The sequence below is a fragment of the Alnus glutinosa genome, chromosome 10, assembly GCF_958979055.1.
Source record: "Alnus glutinosa chromosome 10, dhAlnGlut1.1, whole genome shotgun sequence".
Lineage (NCBI taxonomy): Eukaryota > Viridiplantae > Streptophyta > Magnoliopsida > Fagales > Betulaceae > Alnus > Alnus glutinosa.
In genome coordinates, this window is record NC_084895.1 from 15,540,959 (window position 1) to 15,556,266 (window position 15,308).

At 33.5% G+C, this 15,308-nt stretch overlaps 1 protein-coding gene across 1 annotated transcript; it reads right to left on the reverse strand.

Moving 5' to 3' along the window:
* Positions 1-799: 799 nt before the first annotated feature.
* Positions 800-1,941, reverse strand: LOC133879756 (auxin-responsive protein SAUR36-like). Its single transcript, XM_062318521.1, has one exon. It carries the CDS (start codon positions 1,563-1,565, stop codon positions 1,053-1,055), a length of 513 nt encoding a protein of 170 aa, XP_062174505.1. The 5' UTR covers positions 1,566-1,941; the 3' UTR covers positions 800-1,052.
* Positions 1,942-15,308: the final 13,367 nt, after the last annotated feature.

Consider the following 15,308-nt stretch of genomic DNA (forward strand, 5'->3'; position numbering starts at 1 on the left):
CGGAGTGAAAGCAACACCAATCTGAATATAATGTGAAAATTCCTCAATCAATTCACCGTGTCAATCAACTCCTAAAAGTAGCATAACACCAAGGATATTCGTGAACTTAACCAACTTCAATTGAAATTTACCAAAAATTTGCAAAATAGTCAACTAAAATCAAAATCAAATTTCAGCCATCCTAAAAACTTAATTGTAGTAGTCATTAATGATAAAGTCATTGCAATTAATCTCTAAAAAGAAAAGTTGCTTCACATGTTTAACTATGCTACAAATGTTAATTTTTACACTCATTTTATGCGGATTAACATAATCATATTAACCGCTTAAAATAAAAATAATTTAAAACACGTCAGTCAGACGATAACTCAACATCATAGTAGATTAAAAGAAGTGGTTTAACTAATTAAACATGGACACTTTATCCTAGGTCATGTATCATTTGCACAATAATAATAATAATTAAAAAAAATAATGAATAACTTCACAAAAGGGTATTAAATTATATGTTGTTTTAAGATAAGGGTATTGAACTAGCAAACGACTCAAATTGAGATATTCAAGTTTTCAAACGTCTTACTTAAAGGTATTCCGTTAGAATTTAACAAATCATAACGGAGTACTCAAAATATCCCTAATTTTTTTTTAAAAATAAAAAAAATGCTGGTCAGAATTTATTCGAATTTGAATCTTTAAAAAATTTTATAAATTATTTTTAAAAAATAAACACATAGATATTTTAAAAATTTTTGCAAGAAGACATAAAAACAAAATTAAAAAAAGATAAAGAAGACAAACAAAAAAAAATCCTTTAATGTATTTACTGATTTACATCTAAAATTTACTACTCCACGTCTCCATTACACCATGAATCAATATCAGAAAACATTTAGAAAATCGAAGAAAGATACAAAAAGTCTAAAAGATCAAAAGGAAAAAAGAAAAAGCAAACCCACTACCAAATTAATCTAGGACATAATCGTTTCCGAATCTTTTATCGTCATCATCATCATAATTCATCGTCCACCACCACCTACTCTCTCCCCCCTCTCTCAATAGCGACGCTTCCACGTCAGCATCCGACCACCAACACCACGCGACCCGGCTGCTGCGATCCGGGTCTTGACCCTCTCGAAATCCGAGATCTGGCAGGGGATAGTGATCCCGCCCTGGTGCTGATGCCCATACTCCTCCTCAGCCTCCCTTAGAAGCTCACCAAACAAGGGATGGTTAAAGTAAATCACCGGCACCAAAACTCTGTGAAAGCCGCCATCTTGTTGCCCCACGTACACGGCCAGGTGTCCCTTCGGTACCGCCACCTTCTTCTCCCTATCCAGCGACTCGTAGCCCACGGGTACATAACACGACCCCGGTTTTCTGCAGCACAGAGTTTTCGCTCCGTTTGTCAACCGCCGGCCCCAGGTGATGAGTTTCGAGATGGGCTTGGGCTTGCTCGACGGCGGGTTTATCCGGCGGTATCCGGGTCGGGCCCGTACTTTGCGGAGGAGCCACTTGGAGGCCCGGACCAGCCGTTTTCCGAGCTTGAAGCCTCTGATCTTTCTCATGTCTGTGTTTTGTTGAGTGAAACGAAATGGGGTTTTCGCCGAAAGGAGCGGGGCTTCGTGAGGGTGCGGTGGTGTTCAAGAAAAGGGCCACGGGTCGGCGACGGACATGGTGAGGCGGAAAAGGGCGAGGCAGACTTCAGAGAGCGATGTGGGTATGTTTGACATGGCAGAAATCGCTATTCCGGAGAGAGTATTTCATCCGAAACTCCAGGAAACAAATTTATGGGTGTTGGATTTGGTAGTCCTTTGTAGGGAGCTCTCAATGATTAAGCCCCCCAAAAAGAACAAAAGAGAGCCGAAAGGGTCAGAAGGGCTGCACGGAAGAGAAGAAAATGGCAGGGCTATGAGCTGGTTGGTAAGTTATTGTGTGAAGGACATGAGAGCGTTAAATAGCCAGAGAGAGAGAGAGAGTGAGAGCGAAAAGTCAAAAGTCAGATGAAGGAACGGCCAGATGATATGTGCCTGCGGCAAGATTTAGACGGTGGTGAGATTAAGATGTGTACATAACGTATTTTGAAGGTTGTGTTTGACTTGGATGAGAATACTGCGTTTTGATTGGGCAGTCAGGTATCTAATAGCGGGTGAAAGTTCTGTAATCGTTGCGAAGAATGAAGATTTCAAACAAAAGCAAGAATCTGAGATCACCCACGTTGCTTCGTCGAAACTGCAAGATTGGACACGTAACGTGCCTTAAATTAATGATTGTACATTGACAAAGTCTGACGTAGTTACGGTAGAGTACGGCATAGTGGATTAGAATACTATCGTCGAACCCGTGTACTGCACGTGGCAAGCACCCTCTGCTGCTTCGTACGAACTTGCCTTACCGTAGGATTTTGGGGACTCCATCTCTCCGGTTTTAACCGGAGCGGTTAGAGTATTCTCAATAACTTATATATATCTCAATCTAAAATAATTAATTAAAATTTATTTTATTTAATTTAGTTAGTGAATTTTAAAATACACTATATATTCAATTATTTATTCTTTATTCTATATTATTTTTTATTATTTTTTATTATTTTTTTTTCACGTGGGTTCCGCTTGATAACTTCACTACTTCACACACTTTCCTTTAGATCTCCACTATAAAGAAAGAAACAAAAGGAAGAACGTGGAGTCATGGAACTCCATGGAAGGAAAAGGAAAAAAAAAAAAAAAAGGCAAAAAAAGGTGGAGATAAAGAATAAAAATAAAAAATAAAATAGATAAGTGGATAGTATAACTCTACTTGTAGAGTTGCACAATTTATAGAATTAAAAAAATAAAAAATAAAAAAAAAAAAATCTATTCTAGAGTTGGAATACATAAGCTGATGGAGTCTCTTTTTAGTACTTTTGTTATCTATTCTATCTTAAAGTTGTAAATAGATAATCTATTAGAAGTGCTCTTAGTGATATAAGAGAGTATTTTAGTAATTTTATATTGTGTAAAATTATCAAAATACTCTTATTTATAACTAACTAGCTCCTCTCCAGTTGAAATTCAACTAGAGGTTTCAACTAGAGAGAATCCTATTGCAGGATTTTGGGACCCACCTTATTCCCTTAATTTTTTATTATTTTTTTTTTTATGAAACTCACCCTATTACCATTTTTTGTTTTTCCAAATGCATCATCTTTTATGTTTAGGAGATTAAATAATAATGATCGGGTTGTTTAACTATAAAGATAAAGAAATGATTGTCCTATAACTCTTGTACAACACTAATAACTATTGTAATACTACAAAATACACAAGAGAGCCAGCCCTAGAGAGAAGAAGAAAGAACATAGGTGTTTAAGGAGAAGGGAGGCGCAGTTGAGCTTTTGTTCTCTTAGTCTTTCTAGGGTTATAGAGCTTTGGGTCTCTTAGTCATTCTAGGACTATGGAGTGATAATAGCTTAAAAATGCTTATTTTCTATATTAAAATAAATATTATCATACTTTATTATTTATTTAATTATTGCATTTTATATTTAATTGTGGAATAGTATGATCTTTTTAATCAATTGCATGATTTATTCTTAGAAAAAAGTTTTTGTTATGCAAAATTCCTTAATTCATTGTTAACTACGGGTACAATAAATGCTTTGAATTCCCTAGGAATCAAATAACCAATTTTGCGTAATAAAATCAATCAATTTTAATATTAATCTTTTGATGATATTTTCTCTTGGTATTCACTGATCTATTTTTCGATTATCACATGAGTTGTGAAATAAATATTATAATTTTGTTAAAAGTAAAACTCTAATGCCTTAGCTTGAGATTTAGCTAGACATGATTACGTAAATAAATTTCATCGTTAAAATCCTAAACATCATACTAGCAAAATAAAATAACTAAGAAGAAAATAAAAACAAATCTTGAACCGTCGCCGATGTCTTCTTTGATCTGGAGTTTCTTCTCTTTTTCTGCAATTTTCGGAGCCTTAGTTTGTTGCCGTGTTGCTTCTCTTACAAAGATAAGAGTCATTCTTCTTTTGGGATTCGTACAACTATAAGAATCCAAGTCTTCTATTTGTTCCATGTCTCTCTTTCTTACACTTGAAATAAAACTATGCTTCTTCTTTTTATAAGAGCCAAAGACATCTTTTTCTTCTTAGTTTTGCCATGTAGCAGTATCAGAATGTTTCTCCAATTCGTGGATCCAGCAGTTTAGTTTCACCTCTTATTGTATTACACGTTGGACTCTATCTTGGGCATAGGATAGACTTCTTCTTTTGACCCATCTCTTGGCTTTTACTCTTTGATTTCTTTTGTAATTCCTACATAACACAATTTCTTGAATCAATATATCATTTAATCTTAATATTAGTATTTGAACAATATTCCATAATTAAATATAAAATGCAATAATTAAATAATAATTAAAGTATGATAATACTTATTTTAATATAGAAAATAAGCACTTTTAAACTATTATCATGGAACTTTGTGTTTTTCATTTCTTTTTTTTTGTTTCTTCAAGTAGGAAGGCTAACACAAAACGTCTCGTAGGGAAGCGGCTTCTCTATCCGTGTCACTGACGAAAGTTTGGTTGAGCTTCCTTCTTTTACTTCTATTTTTTAGGCCAGATCTATGTTTTTCTGTCAGTTCCTGCAAGACGCACACAGTTTTTCTTTTGACGTCGACTTGTGTTGGGTGTTTTCTGTAGTTGTTTTTTTCTCTATTTTTTTAGAGTAGTTTTTGAAAGTCTGTCTGTTAAATTTGTAGATTTTATAGCTTATTAATTAGATCAGCCCTCTTTTCTTTGTTAGGGATGTTTTATTGTTAAAGAGTGGTTCAAACATTTGTCCTTATAATATTTGTTTATTTGTAAGCAGCACCCAATTCAAATTTTTCTAGCTTAGTGTGTAGGGTGTCGATGTGCTTCAATTCACTGTATTTGCCTTCGGACCTCTTCAGATTAATGCATGATAGCTCCGGTTATTTTGTTAAAAAAAAAAAAAACTAATAACCATATTTTAAATCAACCATTAGATCTGTTTTCTTACATTTGGGTTATTCTAGATTCAATGGTTAAATTTGAAAAAAAGTTGTCGGAATTGTACAAAATTTGTATAGAAGTTGTATATGTACGTATCATGTCTCTATAGATAAACATTGTTGAAGCCTATTTAAAATCGATAAGACGACATTTTCCTATTGAGATATGATACGTTTACAACTTTTGTGCAATTTATGCTCCGTTTATTTTGACGTAAAATGATTTCCGTCGTAAAATATTTTCGGCGAAATCATTTTCAGAAAAAATGATATTCTTGAAAATATTTTTCGGCATTTGGCTCGCACGAAAAAATTACGAAATGCGAAAATCAGAGTTTGACAAATGCCACCGGAATCTGGCAACGTCCGATTGCCGTTGCCAAATTTCGGCGAGCACATTTGGCCAAATTCCGATCAGACTCTTTCGGATCTGGCCGAATCCTGGTCGTTTTGGCCAGATCCCGGCCATTTTGGCTAGATCCGGCCGGCTTCTGACCATGGCTGGAATCCGGCAATACTTCGGCCAATTTCGATTGGAATCTGGTCTGCCGGCTGGCAGGTTTCTGGCGATCGAATTTTGTCGGACTCCAGCGCCAGCTGGATTCCAACGATCGACAATTGTTGAATTCTAAGAATCAAAAATCAAACGTGCGTGAAAAGACAAAGAATTTAATTTCGAAAAACGATTGGTTTTAAAAACCGTAAATCGTTTTCTAAAAATTAAAGAAGCTTTCACGGTCAAATTGAAAATGATTTTCGTTGACCATTATTTTCGCCCTTACCAAACACCATAAAATGCCGAAATCATTATCCATAAATCATCTTACACCGAAACAAACGGAGCATTATGTACAACTCTAACAATCTTTTTTAAAATTAACCATTGAATATGAATGACTCATATATATGAAAACATATCGAATGATTAGTCCGAAAAAAAAGTTGTTGGAGTTGTAAAACAATAATTTCACTTTCCTATTATTATATTTTAAATATGTATTATGTTGTTCATTCAAGAATCAAATCAAAAATATTTTGTAATAAAGAATAACTTTTATAGGGGACTTGACATAAACCAGTCTTACGTACTCTCTAATAACAATGGGCCACGTCAGTTTAAAATACCAAAACAACTTATGACGAAAACATAGGATCAAAATTTCAAATCTCAAAATCTTATCACATGGCAAAAAAACAAAACAAAATTCTCCCGCCTCAATTACGGTGAACACTACATTCGAATTTCGCTTTGTTTCATATCCCATAGTTTTCGTAGCAACCAAACCAAAAAGTAAATTGAGTTCGAATCATTGGAATCACTACCAATTATTTCTTAAGGAATGTTAGAATCAGAATGTATTTTAAATATATTTTGAATAGAATATTATTAATTTATATTTTTTAATCTAAGTCAATTTGTATTTTTTAGTATAAGTCGATTTAGGTTTATTTGCATAAATCGACTTATTTTAGGAAACGCAAATCGACCTAAACTAAGAAATATAAATCAATAATATTATATTTATAATATATTCTTAATATAGAGGAATGCTACATATCATCCCCTTGTCCTCCTTTTGTCCTCCCAAAATTGATGTGGCTCTTAAAATCACCATTGAATTTATGATAGATCATTGTTAGATTTTGATCCAATGGTAATTTTAAGAGCCACATCAATTTTAGGAGGACAAAAAGAAGACAAGGAGATAATATGTAGCATTTCTCATTTTGTAAACCTCCATTTCATGATAGGTATAGGAGTATTTGAGGAAGTATCGATCATTGGAATCATTTGTTCGACTTTTGACTTGAATCCCAATTTTTCCTGCCACTATTGAAAGAAAAAGCAACTCAAATCTCCCTCTCAACCCTCCTCTAGCTCTCTCCCCCTTTCTCATCCCTCTTTTTGCCCACCTCTTGCTTCTCGATCAACAGGAATCTTGTACATGCAAAAAGGGTAAGACCCAAGAATCTCCATGGCCAGCCACTTCTCTATATACTTTGTGTGGAATCTAGGATTACAAGGCATTATGTTTTTGTTTTTATGTTTAAATGGTTTATTTGTGATGATTTTTTTTTTTTTATTTTTATTGATGATATGTGTAATCCTGTGTTTTCGTCACAAGTTTTTTTTCGAACATCGTAGTATGTGCTACTATATATTACTTAAAAGCCTTGAAGGCTTACATCATGAGAAAGAGATACAAGACCCCTACACTCTAAGTCAGAAGGATCTAACTTAAAAAACAGCTGTCTAAGCAGAAACACAAATCTTACAGGAATGACATTTGAGCCTCCCTTTACATTAATGTTGACTCTCAAAATAAAAGGGGGCCGATCTAACATCTAGCCAACATAAATTCCAGTAAAATTTAAGCAATACAAAGACAGACTGTACCGGAAAAATAAGGGGAATGCACAAACACAAAGGCAAAAAAAAAACCCAAAAACAAGTCGCCAGCCGTGGAGCAAAGAGGCTGACTTCGTCGGATTGGCGTGGACCCCAGGCGTTGCCTAGCACGACCTAAAAAGGCGGAGCATGGCCGTGCATGCGCAATTAGAGAGCAAAGACTCCCTAGCATGTGAGGACCACGCGCCAAGCTCCGGTGACCGACACGACCGATACTTCCGGCAGCAGGGGCGACAGGCGATGGGGAACGAGGCTAGGTGGCGCGTTTCTAGCAGAAGTCGACGGACATGCATAGATCTGGCTTCAAATTTCGAGAAAAAAACAATGAAAATCCGACCAAAGCACATTGTCGACAACACAAGAAGCCAGCCACTCTCCAAACTAGACTTCTTGAGTTGAATCTTCCTACCATAACCTAAAGAAAGAGAAACAAGAAAAAACAAAACACAAAACTACTATAGCCCAAACAAGTTAGGGGAAAAACAGCCGCCACCAATTCTACTGGGAGGAACAAAAACCTCCAATCGTTAATAACAAGAGAGGGACAAAAAACACAAGCCGGGAGGAGGGAGCCTTCCTCCCCTGGCAAAACAAGGCTCTCTAGAGGCTCTCTCTCTTTCTTTCTTTTTTCTCTCTAGAGGCTCTCTCCCCGTGTCTGTTCTATTAAATCATAGTTTTCGTCATAAGTTATTTTTGATATTCTAAGCTGATGTAGCTTACTGCTATTGTAAGGGCACAAAAAACTTGGTTTATACTATATCCCTTGCTATAGCAATTATTCTCTAATTATCATAGGTATCCTTGTTGAAGATGTTATGGGTCTGTATGGGTTTGCAATTTTAAAATGTGAGATTTTAAAATGTGCGATTTGAAAAAATGATTTTTAAAAATGCAATTAAGTGTTTAGTAAAATCGCAGTTTAGCATTAAAATCATAAATTAGCATTTAAAATTTTACGTTAAAAAAAAAAAAAAAAAAAAAAAAAAAAAAAAAACCCTATTATTAGTGATTTGATAAAGCTGATTTTCTGTATTTTCTAATTACAACTTTTAAAAATATAATTTTCAAACAATTTATATTTTACGATTTGATTTAAAATCGATCTTGTGAACTACAAAATCATAATCCAAATGCACCCTATACGGTAACACCACTTTATCTTTAGGACAAAAGAAAAATAAATAAAACAATTGATTGTGTACTTCTACTAAAAAAAAAATGATTGTCTACTTCTGCTCCTTGCCTGCCACGTGTTTACTACAACATAATTCACACCCGTCTTGGTCCACCGTACCATACTAGAGACTTCCCCCTTTCCAAAAAATCGTGTAAGTCAACAAGGTAGAAAAGTCCAACTCTTCGTACGGTACGGTACGTTACGTACCCCTCCATTATACAAACAATCTCGTGCAAATCAAGGCACTTGTGGGGCCCATTTTAAGCCAATCGACTCTTAACAGTTTCAAAAAAGTGGGGTCTCGTGTACAAAACGGCCGGTCAGCGTAGGGCGTGCTTGAGTCTAACTTGACGGGCCGGGCTATGAGAATAACCGACCCGAGAAGTCTCGTTTTTCATATGTGCACTGCATTTAGCTGTCCCTTTCTCCACTAACTTATGCTTTTAGATTTTAGTTCAAAGAATAGGATTAAAAAAAGAAAAGAAAAAAAAAACAGGAAAAGTGCACCACAAGTTTGGCTAGTTTTTCTAAAGTTAACTACCTTCTAGAGGTTTCTCATTTTCAACTTGTACTTTTTCTTGGAGTTGAAACATTATTATTATTATTATTATTATTATTATTATTATTATCATTTTTTATGATGAGAAACCCTATAAAGAGAAGGTCATTTCGTGTACCCATCCTTATCAGATAAATTTCAAATTCGTGTAAAGTGTCCCCTCCATATGGATCGGATAATGCTCCAACTTCGCCAACAAGCTGACCCCAAAAAATTGTTTACACCAAAGAAAATTCGAACCTTAGAATTCATGGGACTACCACAAAAACCAAGGCTCTTACCACTTGAGCCCTAACATAATATATATATATATTAATTGATATGCTTTCATCTTTTATTCATCATATCTAATGATAATTATATATAAATATATATATATATATATATGAATGAAAATGAATGAGAGATGGATTGGAGATAGAAAAATAGCTTTTTTTTTTTTAAAAAAAAAATAATTCTGAAGTGATTATGTCATATAAATTTAAGGTCTTCTAGCTAGAACTTTGATAATTTATCTTAGAATCAAAATCTAGCTTTCAAAACGAGAAATGTTATATGATATACCTTCATTTTATGGACTGATGTGATAGTATTTATTAACCCTTGAATCGGCTAAAAATTCAAAGACCGATGACGCCATATCAACAAGTAAGACTGGGGTAGAATGTGGTACAATATATAGCATTACTCTTTAAAAATATTTACCCTACTCTTAAAAGACAAATATATGCAAGAATAATGATCTCTAAAACACATAGAGTATTCTATTTAGTAAATTTTCTTACACCCTAATAATTATTTGTAATTAAATCGTTTATATTTTGTCACATCAATATTTGTCACTCTTCACAACTTCTTATTTATTACGTAAGTACTTATTATATTTTTGGGTATTTAAAAAATCATAAATGCTAATGTGATAAAATTTCAATCATTTAAATTATAAATAATGCTTAGGTTTGAGAAAATTTACATAACAAAATACTCTAGTTCTTCTAAAAACAAACGTATCTTGCAAGCAAGCAAATAATATCATTAGTACTGTTAATACTTTACGTAAGTGTTAACTAGAGAGGATTAAACCCCACGGGGTTGGCTTAAGTCGTAAAGCCTTTGGACTTTGTGACATTTTCATTAAGTTTAAGGTTTGAATTTCATTGTATATAAAATTCTTTGAGTCTCGATCGTGGCAAAGTTAAGTTTTACCTAACCCATGTGGGCAACGCTTTAAATAGGTTCGGAGTTTATCTTTCAAAAGTGAAATATATGAAATGACCTTGCCTTAGAAGAGCCCCATCATTAAAAATAAAAAATTTCTAAAGAGGGTTGGTAATCTGTTGATGTTTCAAATAGAAAGTACCTGAATTTCAAACGCTTCTGAAATCTAAAAAGCTACATGAATTTCTTAGATTTCTGGAAAGAAAGTATTGTGAAAGATATCCGAAACAGTTTCTTTGTCCCTTCGCTAGCTCTCCCCTTCTTTGTGCTATCTTTTTCATTTCTTTTTTCTTTTATTTCTTTTTTTGGGTAAGCATTGCTATTCTAGTTTACAGATTTTTTTAATTAAAAATTTAGGAAAATTAGACTTATTCTCCTCTACTATCACTCAATTTGTAATTTCCTCCTCAATATTTTAGTTTTTGCAATATACAACAATCTTTCATTTGGGTTGTAATACAATAATATTCCCATCATGCATCCCAAAATTATCAAATACCTTGCATAAAATAATAAAAAAAAAAATCGAAAAGAAAAAAAAATTTAAAAGGCAAAATAAAAATCAGAAAAACGACAAAGGGCAAAATTCAAGAAAAAAAATGGTAAAAAGGAAAAACAAATCAGAAAAAGAGATTCTTTTCGTGTTTTTCTGAGTTTTGGCCTTTATATTTTTCTTATTTTTTTCCACTTTTTTAAAAAATTTGTGTCTTTTTTTTTTCTGATTTTTATTTTTTATTTTATTTTTTTTTTATCTTGGGTTATTTTTTCAATTTTTAGTGTGACATGGTAACTCCAATGATAAATTAGGAGAACATTAAAATATATATATATATATATATATATATATATATATATATTAAAAACAAAAATAAATAGGATAATAACCAAAGAAAATTAAATATAATTTCCCCTATAATCAAAAGTTGGTGAGGAATGGTAGGGCAGTTGTCCTTTTTGTCAACTCCACATTAAAAAAATAAAGAGTTGCAATTAATTAATTCCCAATTGTGTGGCCTTATCATTGGTCGTCTCCCCCACCTTGAGACTGCAACTTAAAGACCAAGTTGAATTTTCTGTATTTTTTTTCGGTTTACGCAACGACTCTTCGAAGTTGTGACTTGTGAGTCATGACCCTCGAGCATGTGTTAAGACTTATAAAATCTTTTTGTGTCACCTAATATATTATGAAAAAGAGAGAGTAGACAAATTCAAAAAATAAAAAAATAAAAGGGGCATGCTGCAGGAAGGTTCTTTGGAAGTCTGACCATGCATGCATGCTCAATTTCCAAATATATGAGCATTGCTGGAAGGTAATATAGTTTTTATTATAATTATTTTTTCTATAATGTCAGCTATTAAAATATTATCGGCCACGTAACAGTTTATAAGATACTTATTACCATATACATAAATTGAAATAACACTCGATCTATGTAGTATTTAATTATCATATCAGCCACTAAAATAAGGATTGACGTGAGGCGGTGAACGTGACACTATTTTTTCATAAAATATAAATTGCCAATTGAATTTGTAAGATGTTCGTAGTAAAAAATTGTAATACTTTAAATGAGAAAGAAATGTAACAACAAATACAATAGATAACTCGCATATATGGAAAATTATCTTTTGAGAAAATTTCACTTAATCCTCATGAACTTTTAAAATTTAAAAACTCTCAATTTAATGTATCGAATTTAAAAAAATTTATAATCTTACCCCTTATCGTTAGGGTTTGGGTTAAATTAGACGGTGAAAGAGTGACATGACCATTCTATCCCTGTAAACTTTATGAAATTACAAAATTACTTCTAAATTTTAAGATTTTTTTTTTTTTTTCCAAAATAAAACATTTACCGTACCCCTTATTATGTATTATATAATTTGGTATAATATTAATAGACCATATACACGCCTGACCAACTTGGGTCGAAAAAATGAACTGCAAGTGCCGATCGATCGAGTACGTAGACCATGACAACCAACAGCAACACAAAAGAACGTAACTAAAACATACGATAGGACTCTTTCAAAGGGGAAACCCAAATAGCTCGACCAACCACGTTATTATAACGACAACTTAAATAAAAAAATTAAAAACATTAATTCCTGCAAAAGGAATGCCAGGTTTGTAGCATCGAGGATAATTACGCCATGATTAATTTTAGTCTGATCTAAATTCAAATAGTTCAGGATCCGATTAAGGCCAAAATTTACGGGTAAATGCTCTATATAAGGGAATGTCATATTACCATTCTAGGTCACTACAAAAAAAAACTAATTTTGAGTGACCTATATTTAGTGGCGTTTTTTGTGGTCTGATACATTACTAATTGTTACTATGTTAGTAGCGTGTAATTAGTGGCGTTTTTGACACGCCACTAATTAGTTCGTCACTAATTCTCATTTAGTGGCGTGGCAGTTTCTAACGCGCTACTAATTTAGTAGCGTGTCAATTTTTAACACCTCACTAAATTTCAATATTAAAAAATAAAAATAAATATGACGTGTTTTTTTAGTGTTAACATGTTACTAAAATTGTATATCCAAATGAAAAAGGGGGGGGGGGGGGGGTTGGGAACAGAGATGGCCGGCTCCTGTTTTTGGGATTAGCGGCACTTATTTGCATATTACGGCACCTAAAAGAAATCAAATTTCAGCTTTATTCATCAAAATTAAGACCATAAATTCACCAATACCCGCTGCGCTCGAAAATTGAAAGCCACCCAAAGATGCAATAGCAGTAGGTCAATCTGGAGCAAAGAAAATTTATTAAAAAAAACATGTATTCTTGCATGCTATCAACCAAAATATGCTATGAATCCAAACAAATTAAACAGAGATAAACTAGAACAAGCACAATTCTGCTGAAGAATCATAGATCAAGCATTTTAACAAATAAGAGAAGAAAAAACCCTGAAGCCATGCGTACGTGTACCTGAAAACAAAAACCCTGCTTCCTTCTTTCAATCTCCAGGTACCTAACATTAAAAACAAAATGGCAAAGGGATTAGAAGAGGCGGGGGAGAAAGAAAAAATGAGGGTAAAAGGAAAGTAAAGGGGGAGAAAAGAAAAGTGATGAGTACCAAATATTGTGTATTTGGACCCCTTGATTTGCACTAGTTAGACCTTTAGCCTCGTTATTTTCTAATGTTTTGGTTAGTTTTTGTGTTTTCTGTTTCTGTAGGATAATAAGAGAGGAATGGCAAATTTCATAAGGAAATAACTGGAAATTCGGAGACCCTGACAAGTCGATCGATCGAACTTAAAATTCGATCGATCGAAAATTTGCCCGAAGTCGATCGATCGAAATAAAAGTCGATCGATCGAAATTTCCCAGAAACTGCTTTTGCAGAGCGCGCCAGAACGCCCAATCAGAAGCCAAAAAGCAGTCCTCCCTCTGATTTCCGCTGCAGAACATGCTGGTTTCGTGTTTGTGGTTGTCTCTAGGTGCCGAGGAACCCTAGAGGAGGGTAGAGGAGTCATTTCTTGCCCTAGCTCTCTTCTATAAAAGCCATAGCCATCCCCTTGTTGAAGAGTAGTAGAAAGAGTAGGAGAGGAGAGAATAGAGCAAAAATTCTGTAGATAGGTTTAAATTCGTGCTTCTTATAGTGTAATTCAGTAGTTTATTTTCAGATACTTTCTCTTTGTAGAGCTTTTCTTTCATTTCCATGATTGTTCATTATTTTCTTGTGGTGTTTTTAGTCATGGAAGGCTAGTAACCTCAACTAGGGTTGAGGATGAAACCTTTCCATTGATGACACTCACAACCTTGCTGTACCACTTGCACATTTAATGATATATCATGTTAGTTGTTCAAGTTCCATTCATTTAAAGTTTTATCTTTTGCAATGAATGTGGTTAGTGGTGGATAGAGGACATTTTATGTGTTTCAACCGACTAATACATTGTTTTATCGGTTTGAATGATGATATCCATTGTGATTGAATGATACATTGGATGTTTTGATTTCAATCGGTACTCTTTGTGATTTGTCAATGTGTTGGATTTATTTAATGGTTCTTGGGTTTATGGTTAAGAAACTTGAATAATACCCTAAGCTTAATGTTCTTTGGGTGTTCAAGTGGAAACCAAGAGTGTGAGTTGTAGGATTTGGTTTGATGAATTCCTTAACCTTAGTTCATTTTAATTTGCATATTTCATTACATCTTCTTTCTTTAGTCTTTTGTTCTTCAATCATTTTTCAAACCTTTGGAACTAGGTTAAAATGAGATTGATTAAGTAAGACACCAATATTTGACCATTTCCCTGTGGATTCGACCTCGCACTTGCACACACTATATTGCAAATGATTCGTGCGCTTGTGAGTACTATTTAAAACACACATCAAAAAGAAAGAAAGAAATAGGAGCTAGGCAGCTGGCTCACGTATTCTCGATGAGATTTAGTGACAAAGAGTGACGTGTTAAATTTAAAACATCATTAAAAATTTCAATTTCAATTTTTTTTTTCTTTAAAACATATATATATATATATATATATATATATATATATATCGGCTTAACATTTAGTTACGTGTCAATCTTGGCAGGCCACTAAATTTTGGCATGTTAGATTTAACACGTCACTAATTATTTTAGTGAGGTGTTACTTTTTAATTTAACACGTCACTAATTATAAAGTTTTTTTGTAGTAGGTACAGTACTAAATATGAGAAAACCCTAGCTTTCCCTTTGATCAGCATAATACAATTTCTTTTGCAAACTTAATTAAGCAAATTTGAGTTTTTTCGCTGACAAGTTTCCAACCGTCTCTACTTGTTTTGTATGTGTCCATTGACTGAATTCAACCGTAAGATCAACTATACCATTAAATATGAATTAACATAATTTTGTAGATCAGCATAATATAATTTATCTCACTATCTTTTCTACATCAGATAAATTAA

Bases quoted from the DNA above. Each gene is read 5' to 3' on its own strand.
- LOC133879756 (XM_062318521.1), bottom strand. From the start codon at position 1,565: ATGAGAAAGATCAGAGGCTTCAAGCTCGGAAAACGGCTGGTCCGGGCC.